The sequence below is a fragment of the Pyrus communis genome, chromosome 4, assembly GCF_963583255.1.
Source record: "Pyrus communis chromosome 4, drPyrComm1.1, whole genome shotgun sequence".
Taxonomy (NCBI): Eukaryota; Viridiplantae; Streptophyta; class Magnoliopsida; order Rosales; family Rosaceae; genus Pyrus; species Pyrus communis.
This window is the reverse complement of record NC_084806.1, coordinates 15,494,311-15,518,173: the sequence shown is the minus strand read 5'-3', so window position 1 is coordinate 15,518,173 and position 23,863 is coordinate 15,494,311. Positions and strand designations below refer to the sequence as shown.

The following is a 23,863-nucleotide window of genomic DNA, read 5'->3' as shown; positions in this document are numbered from 1 at the left end:
TGTCCTCTATTTCACTACATATCGTGACCAAAGTCGATTTTCCTTCGCTTCTTTTCAGCTCTGATCCTCCGGCGTGCTATTATGTAAGAATTATTAACTTAGAACTTCTATTGTTAATTTATTAATATATTTGTGAATAATTTGAGGTGATTTGTGATTTGTGATTTTATTTTGTGATTTGAAGCGATGATTCTGTCGGTTATATCCGACAGGAATGCTTACATTATTTGAAATTTTGAATCAAGTAAAAGGACATCTTTACACAATTTTGTTTTGTTCTTCACTGGGTATTTTTTTATTGATGCTTACTGATTTGAGTTTCTAACATTGTTACTCTGTTAGTAACTTAGTACACAATTAAACATTGTGGTCGGTTTTACTTACAGAAGGTGCAAGGTCTTTTCAAGCTCGTTCACATGCTCAAAAGCCTCCTAAACCTTTGAAGAGTAAGTATCCAAAACGAAAGGGAAAGGAAATGTTGAACGATTCAAATTAGTCTTGAAACACCAAAACTTTTATGCTGAATTGGATGAACAATTTATTTTTCCGGCTTGATAATGCCATAAGGCATTTTAACGTAGAACTTTTTTTGAACTTTGAAATGGTAAACTTAATTTTTCAATTGGGTGGTACTAATGACATAAGGCATTTTGATGTTGAACTTTGTTTCAATTGAGTTGTATTAATTCCATAAAGCATTTAGTATGCAAATGACTAAGTTTTAAACTTTTGAGTTTGTTTGAGTGTTGAATACTTATTAGGCCCAAACTGAAACCAAAACTGTTTGAAACCAAAACAAACCAAAATTAAATGGTTTGGTTCCATTTCAGCTCACACAGTAAAGCCCAACCAAACCCAATCGAAATAAATTTCAGTTTCAATTTCAGTTTTACCCCAAAACTGCACCAAACCAAACCGTGCCCACCCCTAGTTTTAGTTATTGAATGATTCGTATTATTAGTTTGGTATTTTTCGGGTCGGGTTTTCGAGTTTTTTTCCTACCCTAATAATATACCTATAAAGGTAGTGTTTGGGGGACAACAATTGGCCGCTTATGCTTGGTTTAGAATGAATGTCAATTGCATCTCACCTTCAATCAACATCAGTATATCGAAGTTCACATTGAAATTGACATCAACAATTAGTATTAGTTTCCTTCTTAGCAAACTCATGTTCTTTACCTTCATGGATTTGACGAGGAGTTAATTTGGAAAAATCCAATTTGGTATATTTATGTTATGGTATTTTTGGTATTTTCTTATCATGGTTTTGTAACATGATACTTCCCTAATATTTATTAGGATTTAATCTCGTAATTAAGTTTTGCAAAATGTAGTCCTTTTGAATTATGTAGTTGTCTTGGCAAATACATGTAATGTTTTCTTTCAATCAATGGAATAATAGATGGTAGTGCTATCTATATACTTCTTTTTATTTTTCACACACTTTCAATTTTTGATTGTCAGATCAAATGAATTGAAAAGGTGTTGAAGATAAAAAGATAAACATAGATGTGTGGATAACACTATCCTAACATATAACTCCATATTCATCACACTTGACCAATAGAATCATCGCTTGCCAAGTGGAACAGAGCAAAACACATAAACAGAAAGGACACGAAAATTAGTTAAGAATTAATGTTTCCACAAAAACAGGTAGTGACTACTAATGCATAAAACAATTTTCTGGCAAGTACGTGTATGAATCAAGATCATTCTTCTCCCAGTGAGCTGGAGTAGAGTAGTGTAAGTAGTATCTAATCTAACTGGCTAGCTAGCTTTTACCGTAAAATCCAATAATATCGATCCCAATCAATTTCCCACATCACAAATGCTATATATAGGTAGCTTTCCATCAAACAAGTACGTACGGACGTATTGCAAAATTTGGAAACACATGCATGATGACAAAGCAAAACGAAAACAAATCAGAATTTAATTAATTAAATTAAAAGATAATAATTAATTAAGAAGCACAAGCAGCAGAAATGTTCGGAATCGACTTTGCTATCTATGTCGCATTGCTTCTCGTTTTCTTCGCACAACAGCGTTGGGAAAGCCATCGATTGATCGATATCCCAACACTCCACACAGACAACCCTCCAACCCTCATCATCTATTTGGGTCCTCTCTCTCTCTCTCTCTCTCTCTCAATCCCGCTCCGCTGTCATCAGCATAACCAATCACATCTGCCCCTAATTTATTTCCAACCTTCTTGTTCTCCTCTCTTTTAAGAGAAATGCCCGCTTTGTCTCTCCCGCCGGATATCTGACTTCCGACCGCGACATCATCTCCCTCTCTCTCATCCACCTCCGCCCTCGCTGCTATGGGCCCCCACCACCACTCTCGCCGCGAGTCCCTCTGCAGCTCCCTTCTCGCACCCCGTCCTGACTACCACGACTGTGACCCCGACCTCGTCTGGCCCTTTGGCAAGCTTGAGGGCATCGACCGCGATGACGTGCGTGAGACCGCGTACGAGATCTTCTTCACCGCGTGTCGTTCGTCCCCTGGCTTTGGAGGACGGAACGCCCTCGTGTTCTACTCCAACCACCACGATAACAACAGCAGTAATAGTAATGGTGGGGAGGGGAGCGGGTCCGGATCGGGGTCGAAGGTAAATGGGGTGGTGACAACGCCGACGAGCAGGGTGAAGCGGGCGCTCGGGCTGAAGATGCTGAAGCGGTCTCCGTCGAGGAGGATGGCGTCGGGCGCCGGAAATGGTGGATGGTCAAGTCCCTCCTCGCCGAACGCATCAAATAGTGGTGGCTCCCCCGGAATGTCTTTCACCTTGCCGCCCTCAAGGCCGAGGCGGCCAATGACATCCGCCGAGATTATGAGGCAGCAGATGAGGGTCACGGAAGGCAGCGATAATCGGCTGCGGAAGACGCTCATGAGGACCCTCGTAGGCCAAGTACGTATTCATTTCAATTTTGATATCTTCATGCATGTAAATGTGCTAAATGCATGATAATTAATTACAGATAAATTAAGTTTTCATCCATATTTTTGCTACTCCATTGATTAAAATTTTATTCCTTTTCAATTTTTGATTAAAGTCCTTAAGTTTTAATAAACCTTATTAATTATTTTAATAATAAAATATTTTTTTATTTCTAAATATATTCATTTAGTTATAAATATTACATTTTAGTATATTTATATTTATGGCTAAAGTTTTTATCATATATTTTTATTAGTCAGTACCCTTTTTTAATTTGCAACCCTTTTTTAATTTGTACCAATTTTCTTTTCATTTTTAATTTGTACCCATATTTATTTTAAAGTTTTATTTGTATTTGTACCCATTTTCAATTGTGCTAAATGTACCCATGCTAATTATATATATTTATTTTATGTTTCAAAATATATCAGTAGTTATTTTTTAAAATATGTTAATAATTATGTGGGTACATATTTTCTTGGTATAACTTTGTGAAGGACAATATTACTCTAATATTTATTTTTAAGTATTTATTATATTTTGAAAATATTATTTGAATTTGTTTAAATTTCATAATTCATGGGACATTAAATGCATAATGTATGAGTTAAATCTCTTAAATGATGTTAAGGACCTCGATCAAAATATTTAAACAAACAAGGTTTTAGTCTAACAATTAGGTTGATTAGGTTAGGGACCGCAACCAAAATAATCCATTAATTAATGAATGTAAATTATAAAATTTAGCACAATGCGATCTAATAAATTAACAAGATATAGGGTTACTCAATTTTAAAAGGTAAGGATTTGTTTTGTGGATTTGAAAATTGGGAATAAGCATGAAAATCACACATGAAGTTCTGCAATCCCAAAGTAAAAGTTTGGTTTCTCATTCTCATCTTGTTTAATTTGACTTGTAACAAACAATAATGGATGAGAATGTTATGTAATTTCCCACATTGTCCAGAGGAGTGGATCCTCCAAGCCTTATATGTATATTCTCATCTCTACCTAGCACGAGACCTTTTGGGAGCTTACTGGCTACGGGTTCTGTAGGAACTTCGAAGTTAAGCGAGGTCGTGCGAGAGCAATCCCATGATGGATGACCCACTGGAAAGTTCTCGTATGAGTTCCCAAAAACAAAATCGTAAGGGTGTGATAGGGGGCCCATAGCGGACAATATCATGCTACAGTGGAGTCGGGCCTGAGATATGGTGGGGGCCCGGGCCAGGATGTAACAGTTATATTCTGTAGTTTTTTGTATTAAATCTCGTAGTTTCTTCAAAACTCTTTATATAAACTATTACTTTTATGACTTGTGACCTGATGTGTAGATATGGTACAAACAATTTTACAATGTCAGAAAATATGATGCATCATGCATGTATCACTAGTTCAATGACATTGATCTTGGTTGGTAATTAATCATGTCTTTCCTAATATATGATCACAGATGGGTAGGCGAGCAGAGACCATAATTCTCCCACTAGAACTCCTTCGACACCTAAAGCCATCCGAATTCAACGACTCCCACGAGTACCATTACTGGCAAAAGCGGCAGCTCAAGATCCTCGAAGCCGGCCTTCTTCTTCACTCTTCAATCCCACTAACCAAGTCCAACACATTCGCTTTGCGTCTCAGAGAGATCATCAGAGCCGGTGACACCAAAGTCATAGACACAGGAAAGAACTCAGACACCATGAGAACCCTTTGCAACTCTGTAGTCTCCTTATCATGGCGTAGCTCCAACGGAACTCCAACAGATGTTTGTCACTGGGCTGATGGTTACCCCCTCAACATCCACCTCTATGTTGCTCTCCTGCAATCAGTCTTCGACATCAGAGACGAGACACTAGTATTAGATGAAGTCGATGAAATGCTTGAGCTGATCAAGAAAACATGGTCGACATTGGGGATCACTAGGCCAATACACAATGTGTGCTTTACATGGGTGTTGTTTCAGCAATACGTGAAAACCGCACAGATAGAGGCCGACCTTTTGTGTGCTGCTCATGCTATGCTTGCAGAAGTGGCAAACAATGCCAAGAGGCCGGATAGAGAGGTTTTGTATGTCAAGATTTTGTCTTCGGTGTTGAGTTCAATGCAGGCGTGGGCGGAGAAGAAATTGCTTCGGTACCATGATTATTTCCAAAGAGGGACAGTTGGCCAAATTGAGAACCTTCTCCCCTTGGCCTTGTCATCCTCCAAGATCTTAGGTGAAGATGTTACAATCACAGAGAGGGGAAGAGGAGGGAAAGGTGAAATAAAGGTGGTCGACAACTCCGGTGACCGCGTGGACTACTACATTCAATCTTCAATGAAACAAGCTTTTGCAAAGGTTAATATGATGCAGCCTATTTGCTTCTTTGACACGCTCTTTAGTATTATATATGAGTAATGTTCTTTTACCAGATATCCGGCATGTTATGTTATTAGACTATAAATCAGGACTAGACACAATTTCATAATTTGGTAAAATAACAGGCCAATGTGACAATAAGCATTTCCCATTGCACCGTACAAATGTAATTGTGATATGCTTCTCATCTTCAATTTTTTCTGTAGATTATGGAAGCTAGGAATGTAACTGAAGTGGCAGAAGATGCCGTGACTGAAACCTTGCATCAGTTAGCTAAAGAGACAGAGGAGTTGGCCTTAAAAGAGAGGGAAAGCTTCAGTCCCATACTCAAGAGGTGGCACACAACTGCAGCTGGTGTCGCGGCCATGACACTGCACAACTGTTACGGAGCTGTGTTGAAGCAATACCTAAATGGGGTCTCCACTCTTTCAGGCGATGCAGTTGAGATATTACAAAGGGCAGGAAAACTAGAAAAGGTTCTGCTCCAAATGGTGGTTGAGGACTCTGCTGAGTGTGAAGATGGCGGCAAAGCAATTGTTAGAGAGATGGTTCCATACGAAATTGATTCCATGATAATGAACCTCTTGAAAAGATGGATTCATGAGAGATTAAAGAGAGTGAAAGAGTGCGTTCACCGAGCGAAAGAAAGCGAGGTATGTTTTACGCTTTCTTTATAACTGCATTTGATAAAAATCCATGTTTAAATTTGAGCTTAAGTGAACAAGGTATTTGTGTTGCAGACATGGAATCCAAAGTCCAAATCGGAACCTTATGCGCAATCAGCTGAGGAGCTAATGAAATTGGCCACGGAAACCATAGATGACTTCTTCCAAATTCCGATAGGAATTACTAAAGATTTAGTTCAAGATCTTGCTGATGGGTTAGAGCATGTCTTCAATGAGTATACTTCATTTGTTGCGTATTGTGGTAAGAGCCGTTATTTCATATTAGAGATCAGTAATTTTTTTTTTTCTAAATAAATTTATGCCATGTTATATTTCAGTACAACTTTAAGATTCTGGTAATGTTTTGTGTTGATCAAAGTATATTCCTTTCTCAGGTTCGAAACAGAGTTATATCCCCACACTTCCTCCTCTAACAAGATGCAATCGAGACTCGAAGTTCCTCAAGCTGTGGAAAAAAGCTAGCCCTTGTAGCATTGGAGCAGAAGACTTTCACCCAAACGGAACAAATGAAGGTCACCATCCTCGCCCATCAACGAGTAGAGGAACGCAACGCCTCTACATCCGCCTAAACACTTTGCACCATCTCCTTTCCCACCTTCATTCTCTTGACAAAAACTTGTCCCTCTCACCTCAAATCATTCCTTCAACACCTCGAAGTCGTCATGCCAATAATCGCAAGAGTCAAACCAACGCCTCTTCCTACTTTGAACTTGCACAATCAGGCATCCAATCTGCCTGCCAACATGTCTCGGAAGTAGCTGCCTACCGCTTGATCTTCCTCGACTCAAACTCAGTCTTCTATGAGAGCCTCTACGTTGGTGATGTAGCCAATGCAAGAATAAGACCTGCGTTACGAATTCTCAAGCAGAATCTCACTCTCTTAGGAGTAATTCTCATCGATAAAGCGCAGGCCTTGGCAATCAAGGAAGTAATGAGGGCCTCTTTCGAAGCATTCCTCATGGTTTTGGTTGCTGGAGGAAGCTCCCGGGTGTTTTATCGAACTGACCATGAGATGATTGAGGAAGATTTCGACAACTTAAAGCGTATTTTTTGCACTTGCGGTGAAGGGTTGATAACCAAGGATGTGGTGGAACATGAGGCAGAGACAACGGAAGGGGTGATAGAGCTCATGGGGCAATGTACTGAACAACTAATGGAGGATTTCAGCATTGTGACTTGCGAATCAAGCGGGATTGGAGTTGTGGGATCAGGGCAAAGGCTTCCAATGCCTCCGACAACAGGACGATGGAACAGATCAGATCCAAACACATTACTGAGGGTGTTATGCCACAGGAATGACAAAGCAGCAAACCAATTCTTGAAAAGGACATTCCAGCTAGCGAAGAGAAGGTGATGGGAATAATTTTTCATGTACATGTGAAATCAATGTGTTTGTATCTGCGGTGCATTCTAGTATTAACTTCCAACATTGTAACGAAAAAAGAAACATTTAAGGAAAAATTGAGGGGGCGCATTGTATCCAAGTCTACTGAACTTTTAATGCCAAACCATATATATTGTTGGGGATCGCAATGGAGAGATGATTGTACAAATTTGTCATCGTTATTTGTAGGCATTGATTGTTAATCCTCATGCCCAATTAGGACAAGTTGTATTGTACCACAGCTGTTGCGCGCAAATGGAGTTTCTGAAGTTCATTTTTTGCAAAACAAATCAACTTACACCGTTATTTGTCTGCAAAACCTAAACAAATTCAAGAGTTATTTCTGTTAAGATATGTTAAGATATTTGCAAGCATTTGACAAGTTTATATTTTCTTTTTCCCATTTCATTGACGATTTATAATACAATCAAACATACATAAAGCTGAGAACAATCAAGAAGGTCACCCTTTACCCTTTTATCTTCAATTTCTATCTCATAACTCACTTGTTATTTGACCTTTTCTTGAATCACCTTTATTGGACGCTTTGTACGTCGTCTCCCTCAATTCTTCCGTGAGCACTTTTATCGAATCTGAAATTTCAGCCTTGTACACATACATCTTAGTCATAAACAAGAAGAAAATAACATTGAAGACGTTTAGTACCGCGAAAAATGCATAGTAGTAATCCAGATGCGAAGCATTAAGGTTGTTCAAAATCCATCCTTTGTGGCCATGCTTTTTGGTGATGTGAGAAACTGTCGAAAGAAGGAAGCTACTAATAAAGTTTCCCATTCCTAAAGTGGTCATGGCAAAAGAAGTCCCAAGGCTCTTCATATTTTCAGGTGCTTGGTCGTAGAAAAACTCAATCTTCGCAACCTCTAGAAAAGCATCAGCTGTTCCCATAAGCACAAATTGAGGAAGTAAAACCAATATAGTGATGGGAACTTGTCCTCCACTCTCGACTACTCCATGTTGCTTTGCAAGATGAAGCCTGTACCTTTCAGTTAGAGATGCAACGACCATAATGAAAACGTGGAAGACCATTCCAATTCCCATTCTTTGGAGGAGAGTGATTCCTCTAGGGTTTTTGGTCACTCTTTGCGTGATCCTGACAAAGAACCGGTCATAAAGCACAACGCTTACAAGCATGGAGAGTGTCACAAACCCAGCTAAACTTGCTGGGGGGATTTTGAAGCTTCCGAGTGATCGATTGAGGGTTGTGCCTTGTTTGACAAATAGGGTATTAACCTGTGCAATCATAGTGCTTGGTATAAATGTGGCTACCAAGATTGGAATCATTCTTAGCATTTGCTTGGTCTCTTCTACTTGGGTTACTGAGCATAGCATCCATGGACTAGTTGAGCCTCTTTTCAGAGCAGCTTTGTTGAGGAACCTGCATGAATGTACACATTAATGCGGTAGTTGGGGACATAACCAGGATGACAGCAATGTGGAAGGACTTGGCGGTGTTGTTAGCCTAAAAGTTTGTGCTAAGCTAGAGTTAAGTTGAACAAGTATCTGCACACACGAAAGTTTAGAACATAAAAAGTATATTGGGTCCTTGTAGAGCTCGTTTAGCCCTCCATGTAGTCTCGTCCCTAATAGTAGCCTAGATAGTATAAGTAATTGTTTAAAAGAAATGTATGCACCAAAACCTTAGGGTTGGGGTGGAATCAATCCTGAAATTTCCCTTCTTTGCATACTCCTCCAAGTTAAGCTCATAGAGCTCCTTAGGGTCACTAGGGAGAGTCACCCTCCATTTCCTCAATGCAGCCACTAGGACCTTAGCCATCCTTGTGAAGGGACTTCCACTTGGCACCTTGTGCCTATAAAATGGTGTGCCAACTAAGAAAATCAAAATAGATATGAGAAGCCCAAGAGTGGGAAGCCCATATCCCAAGGCCCAGCCCACATTGTCCTGAATGTAGACAAGCACAGTGTTGGCAAACAGCGTCCCAAAGAAGATGCTAAACATCCACCAATTGAAGAAGGAAAGCTTATGGTTCTTCTCCTTGGGGTCAAAATCGTCAAATTGGTCTGCTCCAATGGTTGAGATGTTGGGCTTGGTCCCACCTGTTCCAATGGCAAGAGTGTAGAGGGCCCCATAAAACACAGCTAAATGGAGGGTGGAGGCCTTCTTGCAGTTTTCCACATGGGGATCTTGGCATGGAGGTGGTTTGAGGGAAGGAAGTGAAACTGCTAGGGTTAATACAGACATTCCCTGAAAATTATTCAAAATTTGCTAATCAGCATGCATATTTCCTGTGTAATTTTATTTATAAACATGTATTGTAAACATTGCCACGTAGTTAATATTCTACTGTTATAATGTGAAGAACAACATGGTTGACTGTTCTACTTTTAGTGTATATTATTAAAAGAAATAAAAAAAAAACAAATATACGTGTATAATTTAGGTAGAATAATAACATCACTAACAGTAATTCAAACACACGTAAAAATTGTTGCCTAACTAATTAATTAGGGTATTCAATGAGATAATCCAATTGTCATGACTAATATCGGTCGTTGATTGTTTTTTTAATAGGAAAAAACTACATTGGATGAATTTCGATCTTCTTGTGAGGATCATTTTCGATGATCTTTTAATAGTGTTCATTCATCGTATATTATGCGGTCAAAAATTATTTTTATTTTTATATTTAAAATTGAATATTTGACAAAAATTGACCGTACGATATATAATAAACAAACACGATTAAATTGACGGCCCATTTTGATTGTTTAGGCTTTTGCTTTGATAGAAAAGATCAAAAGGCTTAGATTTATAACTTTTTGATAGCCTTGTATTATTCATTAACTTACTATATTTTTAGTACGCTATATTTAAAAATAGTGGCTAAACATAGCAACACAATTGGAGATGGCGTAACATTATCCTCCTCGCACATGTATCCTAGCTTTAGGGTTTTAGAGTTGGACAAAAAAAAAAAAAAAAAAAAAAAGCTTTTAGATTTGGACCACATCCGCATGCATATGTTTATGCGGATTTGTGGAGTTGACTCGAGAAACGAACGAGAAATGCCACTCGGTATATATGTAAGGCCAAATGGCATTTTATATGTGTATGCATGAGTGACGTTTTGTGTACTCACGCGATGTAAGTGTAAATGAAGAATAACTTATATTAAACAAGGTTATTGTTATTGCGGCATCCTATTGTAATAAATGATGACGTGTATAAATACATGTCAAACTATTTAGTAAATCATGACGCTATATCACGGTAAATTCATTCTATATAATTTATTTTCATATATGTGACGTCTTATTAAGATACTTTCTCTTTTTCGAAATTTTTATTATGAAATTATCTCCAAGTGGCAAAAAATAAAGAGACTAGAACGTAGAACGTAGACATAGACAAAGACGTAGATGTAGACATACACGTAGACTTGGATCAGTGCCGGCCAGAGAAATTGAAGATGGCAAAGTCAGTTGTGACCTCAACACTCTAGATAACAAGGACGTGTTCCTACTACTAATTACCTTAACCTTATAAAAACAGATTTTCCAAGTCAAACTTTCATACACCAATAATCCAAGCATTTTTTTACCAACGAGATTCATGAGTTCTCCATCTATATATCCAAAGTTTGAAGTTTAATTAATCTCAATAATTATCTAATTTGGCTTGCGTGCATGAGATTTTGTAAGATTGTCCGTAATTAATAATTAAATTGTGATCAACTATGTATTGATCAATTGATTGGTTTTGGTCTTATCGTGAGTTCTGCACTAACATAATTAAGGGTTCTTTTTTTTTTTTTTTTTGGTCAAAATAATTAAGGGTTCATTAAAAATACCTGTCAATGCTATACAAGTTGTAATGGAATATAGAGAAATTTGGAGGATGAGTGCTGTTGTAATTTTCTACCCTAACTAATAGTTACCTAATATTTATTGAAATAAGGGATTTTTTATATTAAATTACTTAATAATTGGAAATAGTTTCTTTCTAGAATTGTCTGGCTTGTAGCTACTTAGTACTACGGTTTAGTGTTATTTCTCTTTACTTCAGTGAGAGGTCTTAAGTTCGATTCTCGCCAAAGGAAAATTTGAACCACATTATTGCTAGCTCATTGTGAGGCTGAGCCCACCCCCTCCATCACCTTAGTGTCGATGATATCGTTTGTTCAAAAAAAAAAAAAAAAATTAGTTGACTTGTTAGGTTTGTTATAGTGTTAAAATAAGAATCACTCATTAAGTGAATCGTTATTTGAAATATGATCTAGTTTCATGGTTGGTAATATATCTTATAGAGTTGGATCTTGCCTAGATTGTGAAAAGAAATGAATCATATAAATTGAAAATTCTAGTTAAGTTGAAATACGATCCAGATTCCTGATTTGGTGATATATCATATAGAGTTGGATCTGTCAATATAAACATTTTTATGGCAACGTAAGTTGACACTAAAATATTTCCCTATATGTACCATACTATTACAAACAATATAACTATTCTAAACTAGATTAAGGCAAAGGACGAAGGTTTGAATGTGTGACACTATGAATTGAAGAGAAATACCCTATTCACTGCGGCAACATCCACCACTAGCTAGCTTATTATTCCATTACATATAAAAGTCTCATTATATCAAATGTTCAGTCATTCAGTCTTACATTAACTGACTGTGAATTTAAATCATCATTCACTTGTTTTCATTCAAGATTCGGATTAGTATGGTAAGAGCAATAACCCATTACATGTATATATTATTGGACTTAATTTGTATAATAACGGGGCATTTAAGTTTAAAATGAATGTAGAAAATGAACTAGCTATTGCAATTTTGACCTTAGAGATAATGGAAGTGCGTTGAAGTTTGAAGGGCATACGTACCGATAGGTATATTAGGGAAGAGATGAGGAATGTCCAATAACGACCGAGATGAGCATCGGCGACATATGCACCCAAAATAGGAGTGATCCAAATGGTGCCAACCCAATTGGTCACATTATTAGCAGACGTGACAGTACCTTGATGAAGCTTCCTTGTCAAATACAAGATCAAGTTGGCCGATATTCCATAGTATGCCATGCGTTCGAACACCTCATACACTGCATGAAATATATTATAATGTCAAAAAACCAAAACAATGGGGAAAGTAAAAGGTTACACACACAAAATTCAAATCATATCTGAATCTCATGATTGGTGGGCATTCAATATTGCATATAATAATAAAGTGCAAGTCGGGTATGTATGGGTATTGATATGCGAAAATTATGGTTTTGTGTATGGCATACTTTTAATAAATGAATCGTTGGTTATGCAGCTAATTAAGCATCTAACAACCAAGAATTTAGTTGCGAAAAGAATAGTGATACGTGACATTTTTGTATGCTTCGGTGTATGGTATGCACTACATAAATAGAGAGCCAAATGTGCAGTTAAAGATCTAACAAACAAATTTGTCCGTCAAGAATCCAACACCGGTGCATACTAAAAAAATACTAGTCGATAGAGGTTGGAAGGCAAAGTGGTATAAGAGCTCGATCTGCATCCGGTGCATGTGATATATATTGTCTACAGAGGGTTTGTTTTCAGGGATTTGGATCCCATCCAGATCCTCCTTGTGAGGATCCTAGTGATCCTCATATTTTATCCGTTCATCGTACATCATGGGACCAAAAGTCATTTTGAATTTTTTTTTAATTTAAAATTAAACACAAACAGTACCTAACGAACATTGACTGCACGATGTATGATGAACGTTCATCGTACATCATGGGACCAAAAGTCATTTTGAATTTTTTTTTAATTTAAAATTAAACACAAACAGTACCTAACGAACATTGACTGCACGATGTATGATGAACGAATAGGATGTGAGGATTCCTAAAATCTTCACAAAGAGGATCTGGAGAGGATCTAATCTCGAGTATGCTAATGGATGTGCGTGTTTTGACTGATTGTGTAGACAGCCGAAGACAAAATAAACATCTTAAGTAGCAAGTTTTTTTTTTTTTTTTTTTTTTTTTGAAATATGTGACTGCCATTAACAACTTTCTTTGAATATCTAAAGCAATGTATCTTTAAATATCTAGGCTAAGATTGATTAGTGTGCATTTTTCATTTTTAAGTAATTGTAGGTTTAACTTGTCGGGTAAGATCAAGTTGTACTTTCCATGAATGTCGCCGGACAATGAAAGAAGAGCAAATATATAAAAGAGGACTGTATATCCTACATGCGACAAAGCTATGAGTCTATGACAAACATATATATATATATATATATGTGTGCGCGCGCGCGCACGAGTTTTCTTGTGTTTGTTTATGATACAAGCGATATTAGCAGACAATCTAACATCGAATTTCGGATATATTGGTGTACCCATTGTGACTTTATAGTCTTGCAATGTATGTGCATATATTTTCCTGTGTATGAGAGAGAGACAGATGGGTCGACCAGTGTAATGCAAAATAAAATGATCCCTGCACTTTTTTTTCCTTCTTTAGCACATTTTTGTTTTCAATCCGAATTTCAGGAGCAAACATAAACGTGTAAAAATTGAGAAAAATAATATATAAAAATCATTTCTCGATGCAAATAGTATGGGCAAAATAAATATTGTGAATTTAATTAATAAATGTAGTTGATATGAAAGTAAGGTACTGAGCTATATGGGTGTTGGTTGGGTGGTGGGTTGACACTCATTCATGAGCCAGTCAACCAATAACCAGTATTGAAGGTTATTCCAAAGTAGTAAAGCACTGCTAATGGAGGAAAGGTGAAGAACAATCCTAGCTTAATTTGGATTCTTTTCGAACATTGAAAAGAGAAATATCACTATAAAAATAACTATTTCTAACATACTTTCTGAGTCTGTGTCGATCACTCATGCTCACTAAACCATCACGGCAAGAGGGACACCTCGGTTTGAAATGCCCCTCCAAGTTGTATAGAACCACGGGACCGGACCTGAGATTTTTGAGCACTGACCGACTAATAACTTAAGACAATTAGATTCTATAATCCTTTGAAGCATGAGAGAGTTAAGAGAAGAGAAAGAAAACATACGAACAACAAAAGAGCAAGCAGTCCATCCCCCTCTCTTGGATCGAAGGACGGGGTTTCCTTTAAGATCCACGGTCCCATCTTGTGTATACTCATACTCATCAACCCTCCTTTGCCCAGATTCCTCACCTTCCATTATCTCTACCTTGCTTGTTTCCTTTGGCTTCTACTGCTAGAGGCTAGAGCTCCCCGTTTTATTCTCACTTCACTTGCTCTTGCTCCCCTTTTTATAGAGACCTCAAATTGAATAGGTTTTGTCATATCCAGGCCGCTAGAAGCATTTTCGTATTATAAAAATACAAAACTATATTTATTGTTTTTGTTTTTCAAAACGGAAATTGTAATTGACACTCTAAAAATCTAATAGCGTACTCTTAACTTTCTATATTTACTATTTAGAAAGCAAATTACTCTTAGGAGAAGTGCACAATTAAATTTTTGAAATGCAAATAATAATTTCCTTTCAAAAGTTGTTTTTGTAAAACGTTGTACGAGACCCTTACTCTATAAAATATGGAAGTGTTATTGACAATTCAAAAATCTCATTCTACACTCCTTACAAGTGTATTTTTCTTTCCAATTATAGACAGTTTGGATTGTAGAATGAGATTTTTGAAGTGCTAGTAACGATTCCCTAAAATATACTCAAAAGTAGTCATTTTTTTCGTTTGGGTTTTGTCGAAGAAAAGAAAGAACACATACAAGAATTTACTTAGCTTTAATAGGGACTTTATATACAACTATCCATACATAACATTAATAGGGGTCAGGGGCCACCGGCTCTGCTTTGGCGTATTGTTTAATGCGAGAATAAAAAAATAAGCTAGCACCTCATGTGGAACCGGAACTACATAGGAAGAAGATTAGTCTGTCACAAATGTTTTGTGAGATACCTCCTATCTTCAAAAAATTTGTGATGGCTTTATTATTTATATATTTGTTTTACAAGTGATATTACTACTTGTTAGGGTAAAGAAAAACTTCACCAATAAGTCCAAAGCCCAATCGTTGTGGATACATCACAAGCCAAGCTTAAATTTCTGCAAAAAGTGCGAAGGATATGTGAATTTATAATCATGCCACGTTAATAAAATAATAATTTACAAATTGGATATTTGTAAACTCGTACCAAGCCCACACAAATCATGCATATTATGGTGCCAATCCATATCATTATTAGTGTGACAATAAATCATGCATGCTAGAGTGGGCTCAAGCCTCGTAACAGGGCTTGTCAAGGGGATCGTTGTGTGGATGATTATGGAGTTCATTGGGCCTATGTAGAATTAAGAATGTGGAGGATTTTGGGCTGTTTGGGAATACCAAAATTCAAGCCAATGAGCGTGGAAAGGTGAAGCCAAGCGTTTCAGGGAACCCATGGCCACCAAATGTCTTGTCAACAATCAAGCTGAGCACGTCCCTATAAAGTTTAAAGGCATGAGTTTCTAGGAATAGAAGGGGCAGACCTAATCAGATAGCAACTCCAAGTCACGTGGCAGCGGCTAGATAAGGAACAGAGGTATATGAAATGACACAAAGGCTAATAGGAGAAATGCTCGGGTCCGAGTCCCCACCAACTTCAAGGCCAAGCAAGGTGCTCGGCCATGTCATCCCAAGAAAGGACACAAAAGGGTCTACTCCAGTGTCCCCTCGTTGCCACACGTCGACCAAAGAACATAGGGACAACTAGCAGGTCTACTTTATGCATTAGGCGCATTAATGCAAAAGAGGTGATAAATTCAAACCCAGAGGCTGAAGGTTTAAAGGAAGGCCTATACAAAAAAGGATGAGTAGTCTTTAGAAGGGGTAAGAGGAATTGAGAGGGAAATTATACTATTCTAGCCGACTGCTACTTGTAACCTTGTTCTTCATATATATAAGGAACTCAGTGGATATACCCCAACTTTGTGGGGAACCACTTCAATCTTGTGTCTATTATCATTCATTTGCAAAGCCCCAGTCCATCAATGACCAACGTTTAATCCATTAATTTGTTAGCTTTAATAGTTTTGAGCATTAACAATTCTAATTCCACATGGGAAAGCTTGAGAGAGAAATGTCTCACCTGTCCATTTTCCCTAACAAACCAAATTGGACACTTAGGAAACAACCAAAACCCAAAGCTGAGTTAACTGAATCTAAAACGAGATCAAGTTTCGGTCTAGAGTCGCGCACCTCATTAATACGCATAGAAAGAACATTTCCCTCCAAGCTCATATAAGAAAATGAGAGAGAAAATAGAGAAGAGAGTTGACAACGATGGAGTTGTTTGTGGAACTTGGTGCCAGAAGAAGGAACTTTGGGCAGTATAATCAGCCTAGGCTCCACGAGGTTACCAACCTCCTGCAACATGTACAAAAGAGAGCCTTATAGCTGCAACCATGAAAAGGGAATGAGAAGACTTAGGAAAACAGGACGAAGAAAGGAAATCAAGGGGTTCCCTAACCAGAACTTGGAGTTGAGGAATCCCTTCATCTATAAATCAAAGAAGTCAGTATGTTAAAGCAACAACAAGGAGGGGGGAAAGAACAAACTAACGCAAGAACGCACAAAGCAGAGAAAGCTTCCTCTAAGTGCAGGAAACCCTAGTTTTTTAGGGATTGACTTTCCTTTCATTATGAGTCTTCCTATAAGCTTCCTTAGTCCTTAGAAAATCACCAAAATAGTAGAAACCCTAGATTAGTCATCCTTAAACCATGCAAGCAAGCATAGTATATCTCTCACGCTAAACCAATAAACTTTTAGCTTCCACACCACGTTTCACCCAGGTAAATATTTACTGTAATTATTCAATCATTGCTCTTAATCGGAGACATTAATTCATCTAGAATGCTTCCTAAGACGTGCTAATTCTTCTAATGTATTTTAGGACTTGGTGACGCAAACGAACCAGGGGAGCTGAGTGTTTCCACCGAGGCCCAAATCTAACTCGATTAAAAGGTCTCTAACAATTTTATTTTTTTTAACATAATGTTACACTATTTTTCTAAGATACATTTAGAGAAGGTTTTGTATTTTTTTTTTTTTAAATCACAAATGGTCCTTTATGTTTTACTAACTCATAACTTTGGTCATTTATGTTTCAAGCTCGTCAACTTTGTCCTTTATATGTTGACTTGGTCTTCAATTTTGTCATAGCCAAGGACGGAGTTGTATAGGGCTTAAGGGGGGCATCCGCCCCTACTCAATTTTGTGTGTATGTGTGTGTACTTTTGCATTCCAATTCCCAAGCCCTAATTAAACTACAAATGAAAAAATGGATTGCATTTCAATTCCAACATCCGTTCTAATTAAACTATAAAAAAAATGGTCCAGTGGAAAAAAAAAAAACAAGATGTATCCGCTAATTTACATGTTTGTGACATTAGCACTAACTCTTCCAGTTGCTACTACCATCGTTGAAAGATCATTTTCGGCCATGAAATTTCTGAAAAAATCGATTGAGAAATCAAATGGGAGATCAATGGATGAATGATAACATAATTATTTTTATAGAGAGATATTTGATGGTATTTGGTAATGATGTTGTCATGCACCGCTTTCAAACACATTGAGCAAATTGTAAGATGTTGTATGAAAAAAACTTTATAGATTAATATATAGTGTCTTGTGCAGTGAATTCTTGAGTTTTTTAATTGTACCTTGTTGTTTGAGAATGCCCCCATTCTTACAAATATCTAGCTTCGTCCCTGGTCATAGCCGTTAAATTCTGTTAAACAAAATGTTTGGTGACTGATTTTGTTGGTTCCACCACCTTTGGCGTGACAGATAGGGCGGCTTAGCAAAGATGAGTTTCAAATTTGGTTGAGCGATGAGGTTGCAGGTATATGTGGCTTGATGAGTAGATTGGTGGGTCATTTCTTGGTGTAGGGCAATTTGTTGTTTTTTGTCGCGCTAAAGTGATGGCTGGATGTTGTTTTCACCTTGAACGATGAGTTGTGCGTGCTTGTCTACCAACGAAGACTTTATGTGGTATCACTCTTCCCGATGACTATATGTGACCTTACCATTCGGCAATGACATGTTGTAGTCGCCCGTACATACATGCTACATCTATCATTTTGCATACATATTAGTACAGGTGGTGTTTGTAATCTCATGCATGTAGTAGTCGTTTTTTGTTTGTTTGAGCAAATTCGCCCCAAATCATTTTCTTTACTAAAGCATTGAACCCAATAAACTTCTTTGTATTTATTTAATTAATCAAGAAAATATCAAACTATTGTTTCTGATGAAAGAAATATCTCACTCATCCCTTAAACTAAAAATCATTGATGAAGCATGCATGACAGCAGGTTCCCTGGGCCCGTTCAGTATACCACACAGTTGCGTAACAGAGGGAAGCTAAGATTCCAAATGCCGAAACGAATCGGCGGGGGGAATTAAAAATCAAAATCTAGATTAGAAAGAAACACCAGGTATTTCATAAAAGAATATGGCGGTGAAAATCATTAGTTTATAGGTTGTATATAATAATCACGTTGTTTGGTAGTGTTAGTTTGTAAAGTAGCCAGCCTAAACCAAGTTCTGCCGACCTGGGACATGAGAAAATGACTTGCATAATATATAGGTTTAACTATAATCATTCAACTATAGACGTATTAAAATACAATTAAGAGATATGTCAAATGATGTCATAGGTAATGTATCGTTCTCACTATGAGATCAATTACAAATTTAGAACGCAAAGAAATCATATATATATATATATATATATATATATATATATAGATCCACCACGTACATGATTCGGATTTAGAATATCACAAATATATATATATATATATAAGAGGATGATTGCTATGTGCATTGCTAGTGACCTGCGATCATGTATCTGCATAAATAATTGAATCAATATTGATAATTTAGTTTGGGAACGTTCGGTAAAAAAATATTACAGGTATTTAGATGTGATGTTAACTCTATTTATAAGAAGTTTGATCAATTTTGTTAGTGTGTTCAACTAAGTTTCTAAAGTCTAAGCTTCTAGAATGTGGATTAACATTAAAATCCAACAACATTAGACCATCAAGAACACGTAAGCATTCTCCCTTACACCTAAAATCTTGAGTTTGAATAAAAAGCTACTTCAATAGGTCCTATTTTTAATTACTCATGTTAAAGAGTTTATGATTTCATCAGTAACTAAGCCATCAGGAGTAACTAAGCCATCAGAAGTAACTAAGCCATCAGGAAGAAGCTTTGATTGAACTTGGCTTTGAATTTGATAGTGTTGTTGTAATTAAGCTTCATCTGATCATTCGAGTCGAAGTGATTGTCAGTCACTTGCGTATATTATGCGGTATTTTTCGAGGTGCATGGATGTTCTGTAGATTTTAACTATTTAATTTATAATTACTTCCATGTTATAGAGTTTATGATTTCATCAGGAAATATGTTAATTTTGTGCTTATGTCTAAACAGTATCACTCTCTATACTTACATATGGATTAAATTGTGAATATGACACATTAAAAAAAAAATCAATCCAGTCAACCATTCAAATTATAAAATGAAATATCAAATTGAATAATTGGTATCAGCGATTAAATCCCTCAAAACTATTCAATAACAGCTCTCATGGCTTTCCACTTAGACGTGTGACAATTGACTTTTCTATGTCATATTAAAATTTTCATTATGATTTTTTACAAAAAAAAAAATAGAAAATTTTAAGATTTTTATTTAGTAAAAAATTAATTCGTAAATAAAACAGAACCACGCCCTAAGGTGGGGGTTTTTATTTTCAAGAGATAATTTATGGTATTTTGAATGTTTCACCATTTTAGGATGCTCTCTTTATATATATTGATTAAAAATAAATACTAACAAATGAAAAATAAATAGTTTTGTGCGGCTAGCTGGGTTGTGGGGGAAATATATGTTGGTGCTTTAAAATTGATGGTAGAGAGGAAGACAAGGGACGGGGAGGTAGGTGGTGGTGTTGTTAAAATATTTTTAAAGGGTGGAGCTATTTACACTTTTTTTTTTTTTTTTTTTAACCTTTTATATATTCTCTATTAATTTCTGTCATTTGATTAGATTATCTTTAATTTACTCTATCTGATGGTTGAAAACTGAGAGGTGTCTGTGGAGGTAAAACGGGTGTGTGGATAGCACCACTCTTTTTTATCACAGGAGCTCATTTTTGTTGGGTGATGCTACCTATACACCTCTTATTACCTTCCACACACCCGTGTTAATTTATGTTCTTTAACTTTCTGAATTATCCTACTCTTCTAGAAGACCCGCCTTGACAGTACTTAGGTGGGGATAATCATCACTCTTGCACTTGAAGAAGACATTTTGAAAAAATCCTACACAAAGATACCAGAAATATTTAGAAGATTATTCGAGGAAAAAAAAAAAGACAACTCACCAAGCCATAGCCCAGCGCGCCAGTCCTACCGGCAGCCCATCGCTTCCTCCTCCTACGTGTGACTCGACCCAAGACGACCTCAGCTCTTAGCTCACAGCCGTGCTGACCGAGCCTCGCATCTTGCAGCCAGTGTTTAAATTTTTTTCGATGCGGTCAATATTTTCATGGAAATATCCAAAAAAAAAAATCATAAAAAGATATGGAAATGAGGGGTGAAATCTAAACTTCACCTGATATCGGAGAAACTCTTAAATTTAGGCTAAAATCGACAAATATGTTGATATTTCTTACGCATCTATTAAATATCAGAGAAATTGTTATATTTTGTCCAAACTAATGTTTGACAATCATTAAAGTTTCATGTTAAATTTTCATCATTTTCATCGAAAGCAACCAATCTATATCAATATTTGATATATCCATTGATATCCCCACAAATTTGCATATCGATATTTCCACCAATTCCGATATTTTAAACACTGCCTGCCACCGACTCCACAAGGCTCCAACTGAGCCACAACGAGAAAAAAGGGAAGTAAAAAGTTTCCTTTTTGCTTACCTTGGGGCTACAACACCAACAATGACAACAGCAATCAACTCTTCATGGGGCAAGCAAAGGAGAAATTTGGGGGAAACAATTTCCTCTGGTTTTCTCTCTTTCTTGTTTGGAAAATAATTGTCTTCTAGGTTTATTTAATCCTCTATATAGGGTAGAGTTAAATATATTCTAGAGGCAATTGGTGTCCATCTCTCAGAAGACTTTCACAAATCAGAGCTTAGAATCCACTGCAACCAAGAAACTAACTTTTGGCAAGCTCACACAACTTGAGAAGTCTACACCTCATGTGCATAGAACAACAAGGAGCATTTGTGAAACGAAAAAATAATTCAAAAATTTTGGAGTTGGCACGTGGACTTTTATCTACAATTGACTTCTCTAATAGGATTTTTATCACTTGCAAAAATAAAAATAAAAACATTTAAAAATACTTGCAAGAGTACAAAGCAGTTGTTGTAAGAATACTCATGCAAAGTCGTTCTCCACAGAGATTATTTAAAATAATTTATGTTAAAACCAAATCTTAATTAATTATTTAAACCAAAGTTTAGAAAAGTTTGATTTTGCAATTTAAAATAATACAAACTAATTTTAATAAAAAAAATTTAATGAAATCAGCATGAAAACAATTTTAAAGAAACCAATTGGAAAATAAACAGTTTTGAAAAACAATTATAAAAAGGCATTAGGATTTTGCCGTCACCTTAACAATCTGTAGTTTTACCAATTACTTATGAATTACACATGCAATTTTGAAGGTTAGGTTTCAAATGTAAACATGCATGACTCATTACACTTTGCAAAAACTTTTTGAAAAACCATGCAACCTTTAAGACGTGGCATTCACCCTAAGTGAAATTACAATTATTAACCACAAGAAGAATTCCTTAATTTTCGGGGCATTCCAACAAAAATTGCATCCAATTACTTATCTAAACATCCTAATGGTCGTGAAGCATTAAAACATAAAGACAGCTTAAACACAATGATTAACAATTCATGTATGCATGCATAATATCATAAGCAATTAAATAAAGATTACATATTATGTCTTTGTCCTGCTTCTGGACACCTTGTGCGGGCGCATTGCATTTTGATGTGCTCCAAGAGTTTGTTCAACCATAGTCATCTATTGCACAAGGGTGTTGGTTAAGTCTGCAACCTACCGGGATAGGTGTTGATCACCATTTGGGTTGGAAGAGCTTGGATGATGAGCATCTCCATGATGGAAAGGAAGTGAGTTGCAGGTGCAAAACTCGGGCCCAGAATGGGCAAACCTAGGAAAAAATGGGACAAAAATAGGCTTGGTTCAATCACTGGTCCGATGGCTAGAATTTAAGTTGGCTGGACCAACTTTAGATCGGTCTGGAACAAGAGCTGCGTCGGCAAAACGAGTAGGTCGTGCGAGGGCTGAGTAGGGAGATTTGGCCTGCCTGGCCCTGGGTTGTTGTGCGCTGGCCTCATGTGTGGGTCACTTGCCCGTGGGCTTGGAGCGCCTGTGCTGCTACTTGCTGGGCTGCATATGGCCTTTAGCTGTTGTTGGTTGGTCTAGGCCTGGGAAGCTTGGGCATCATGGCCTACTTGCTTATGGGCCCCTTATCTGCGGGTAGTTGTTGCGCCACTTTGCTTCTGGGCCTCGACTTGGGCTGCTACTGCAGTGGTCCTTAACGTCGGCTGCTGGGCAATGACCACGGTGGTGGTGGTGCTCCACAGCGGTGGGGCTTCTCTTGCCGTTGAGTAAAGCCTTAAGGATCGTCAGCGTAGGGCCACATCTTGGTTTCCATCCTCCGGTCCCAATCCTTGAACATAAGGCATTCCTTTCGTCGTGGTTTCATAATTTCCCACCATTATATTTCTTCCCTAAGGCTATTCAAGTAATTTACAATAAATAAATAAATAAAAAATAAAAAATTTACAAATATGAACGCGTGGGAAATTTTACATATATAATAGAAAAATTCAAAAGGTGAATGCAAGAGCATTCTTCGGTATCAAGCTCTTAATGAAAGCACAAATTTGTGGTAGCAAAAATTTGCCGTCTTCAATCTTGACGAATTTGTACCTACAAAACAATTAGTACATTTGATCAAAGACCAAAGCCTCACATGCCCACAAGGTAGGGGGTTTGGCCAATAGATCTCTAATATCTATGTCAATATCTCTGAAAAGAGTGAGTCTTTAGGGCTTGTATGCGTACCAAGAAGCTTACCAATGAATGGTGGAGATGAGGTATTTAAAGGAGGTGGTCGGTCATAGGGTTAGGTTTTGCCCTACACTTGGCGCCAACCAATTGGCCAAGGTGTGTCATCTGTTGGATGAATGAAGAAATAATATTATCAAGAGTTAACTAGGAAACAATATCTTAGGATGATGATGGAAACATCCACGATTGATTATGATAAAAGTTTCTTACTTGATGGAGTTGATATCAATTGGGAATGTATTAAAGATAGGATTTGGTGATTAATTATATCTTTAATGCCTTTGACTTTTCCATGCCATGAG

The 23,863-nt window shown here is 37.0% G+C and overlaps 2 protein-coding genes across 2 annotated transcripts; one reads left to right on the top strand and one right to left on the bottom strand.

Moving 5' to 3' along the window:
• Positions 1-2,185: 2,185 nt before the first annotated feature.
• Positions 2,186-7,680, top strand: LOC137732343 (protein unc-13 homolog). The gene is made up of 5 exons (XM_068471653.1): positions 2,186-2,913; positions 4,397-5,281; positions 5,509-5,955; positions 6,043-6,229; positions 6,363-7,680. The coding sequence occupies exons 1-5, from the start codon at positions 2,329-2,331 to the stop codon at positions 7,340-7,342; spliced, it is 3,084 nt and encodes a 1,027-aa protein (XP_068327754.1). The 5' UTR covers positions 2,186-2,328; the 3' UTR covers positions 7,343-7,680.
• A 187-nt stretch (positions 7,681-7,867) lies between these two features.
• Positions 7,868-14,600, bottom strand: LOC137732763 (protein NRT1/ PTR FAMILY 5.2-like). The gene is made up of 4 exons (XM_068472038.1): positions 14,424-14,600; positions 12,242-12,459; positions 9,031-9,596; positions 7,868-8,768 (listed from the first exon to the last, which is right to left on the bottom strand). Exons 1-4 carry the CDS (start codon positions 14,554-14,556, stop codon positions 7,868-7,870), a joined length of 1,818 nt encoding a protein of 605 aa, XP_068328139.1. The 5' UTR covers positions 14,557-14,600.
• Between the last annotated feature and the right edge of the window lie 9,263 nt (positions 14,601-23,863).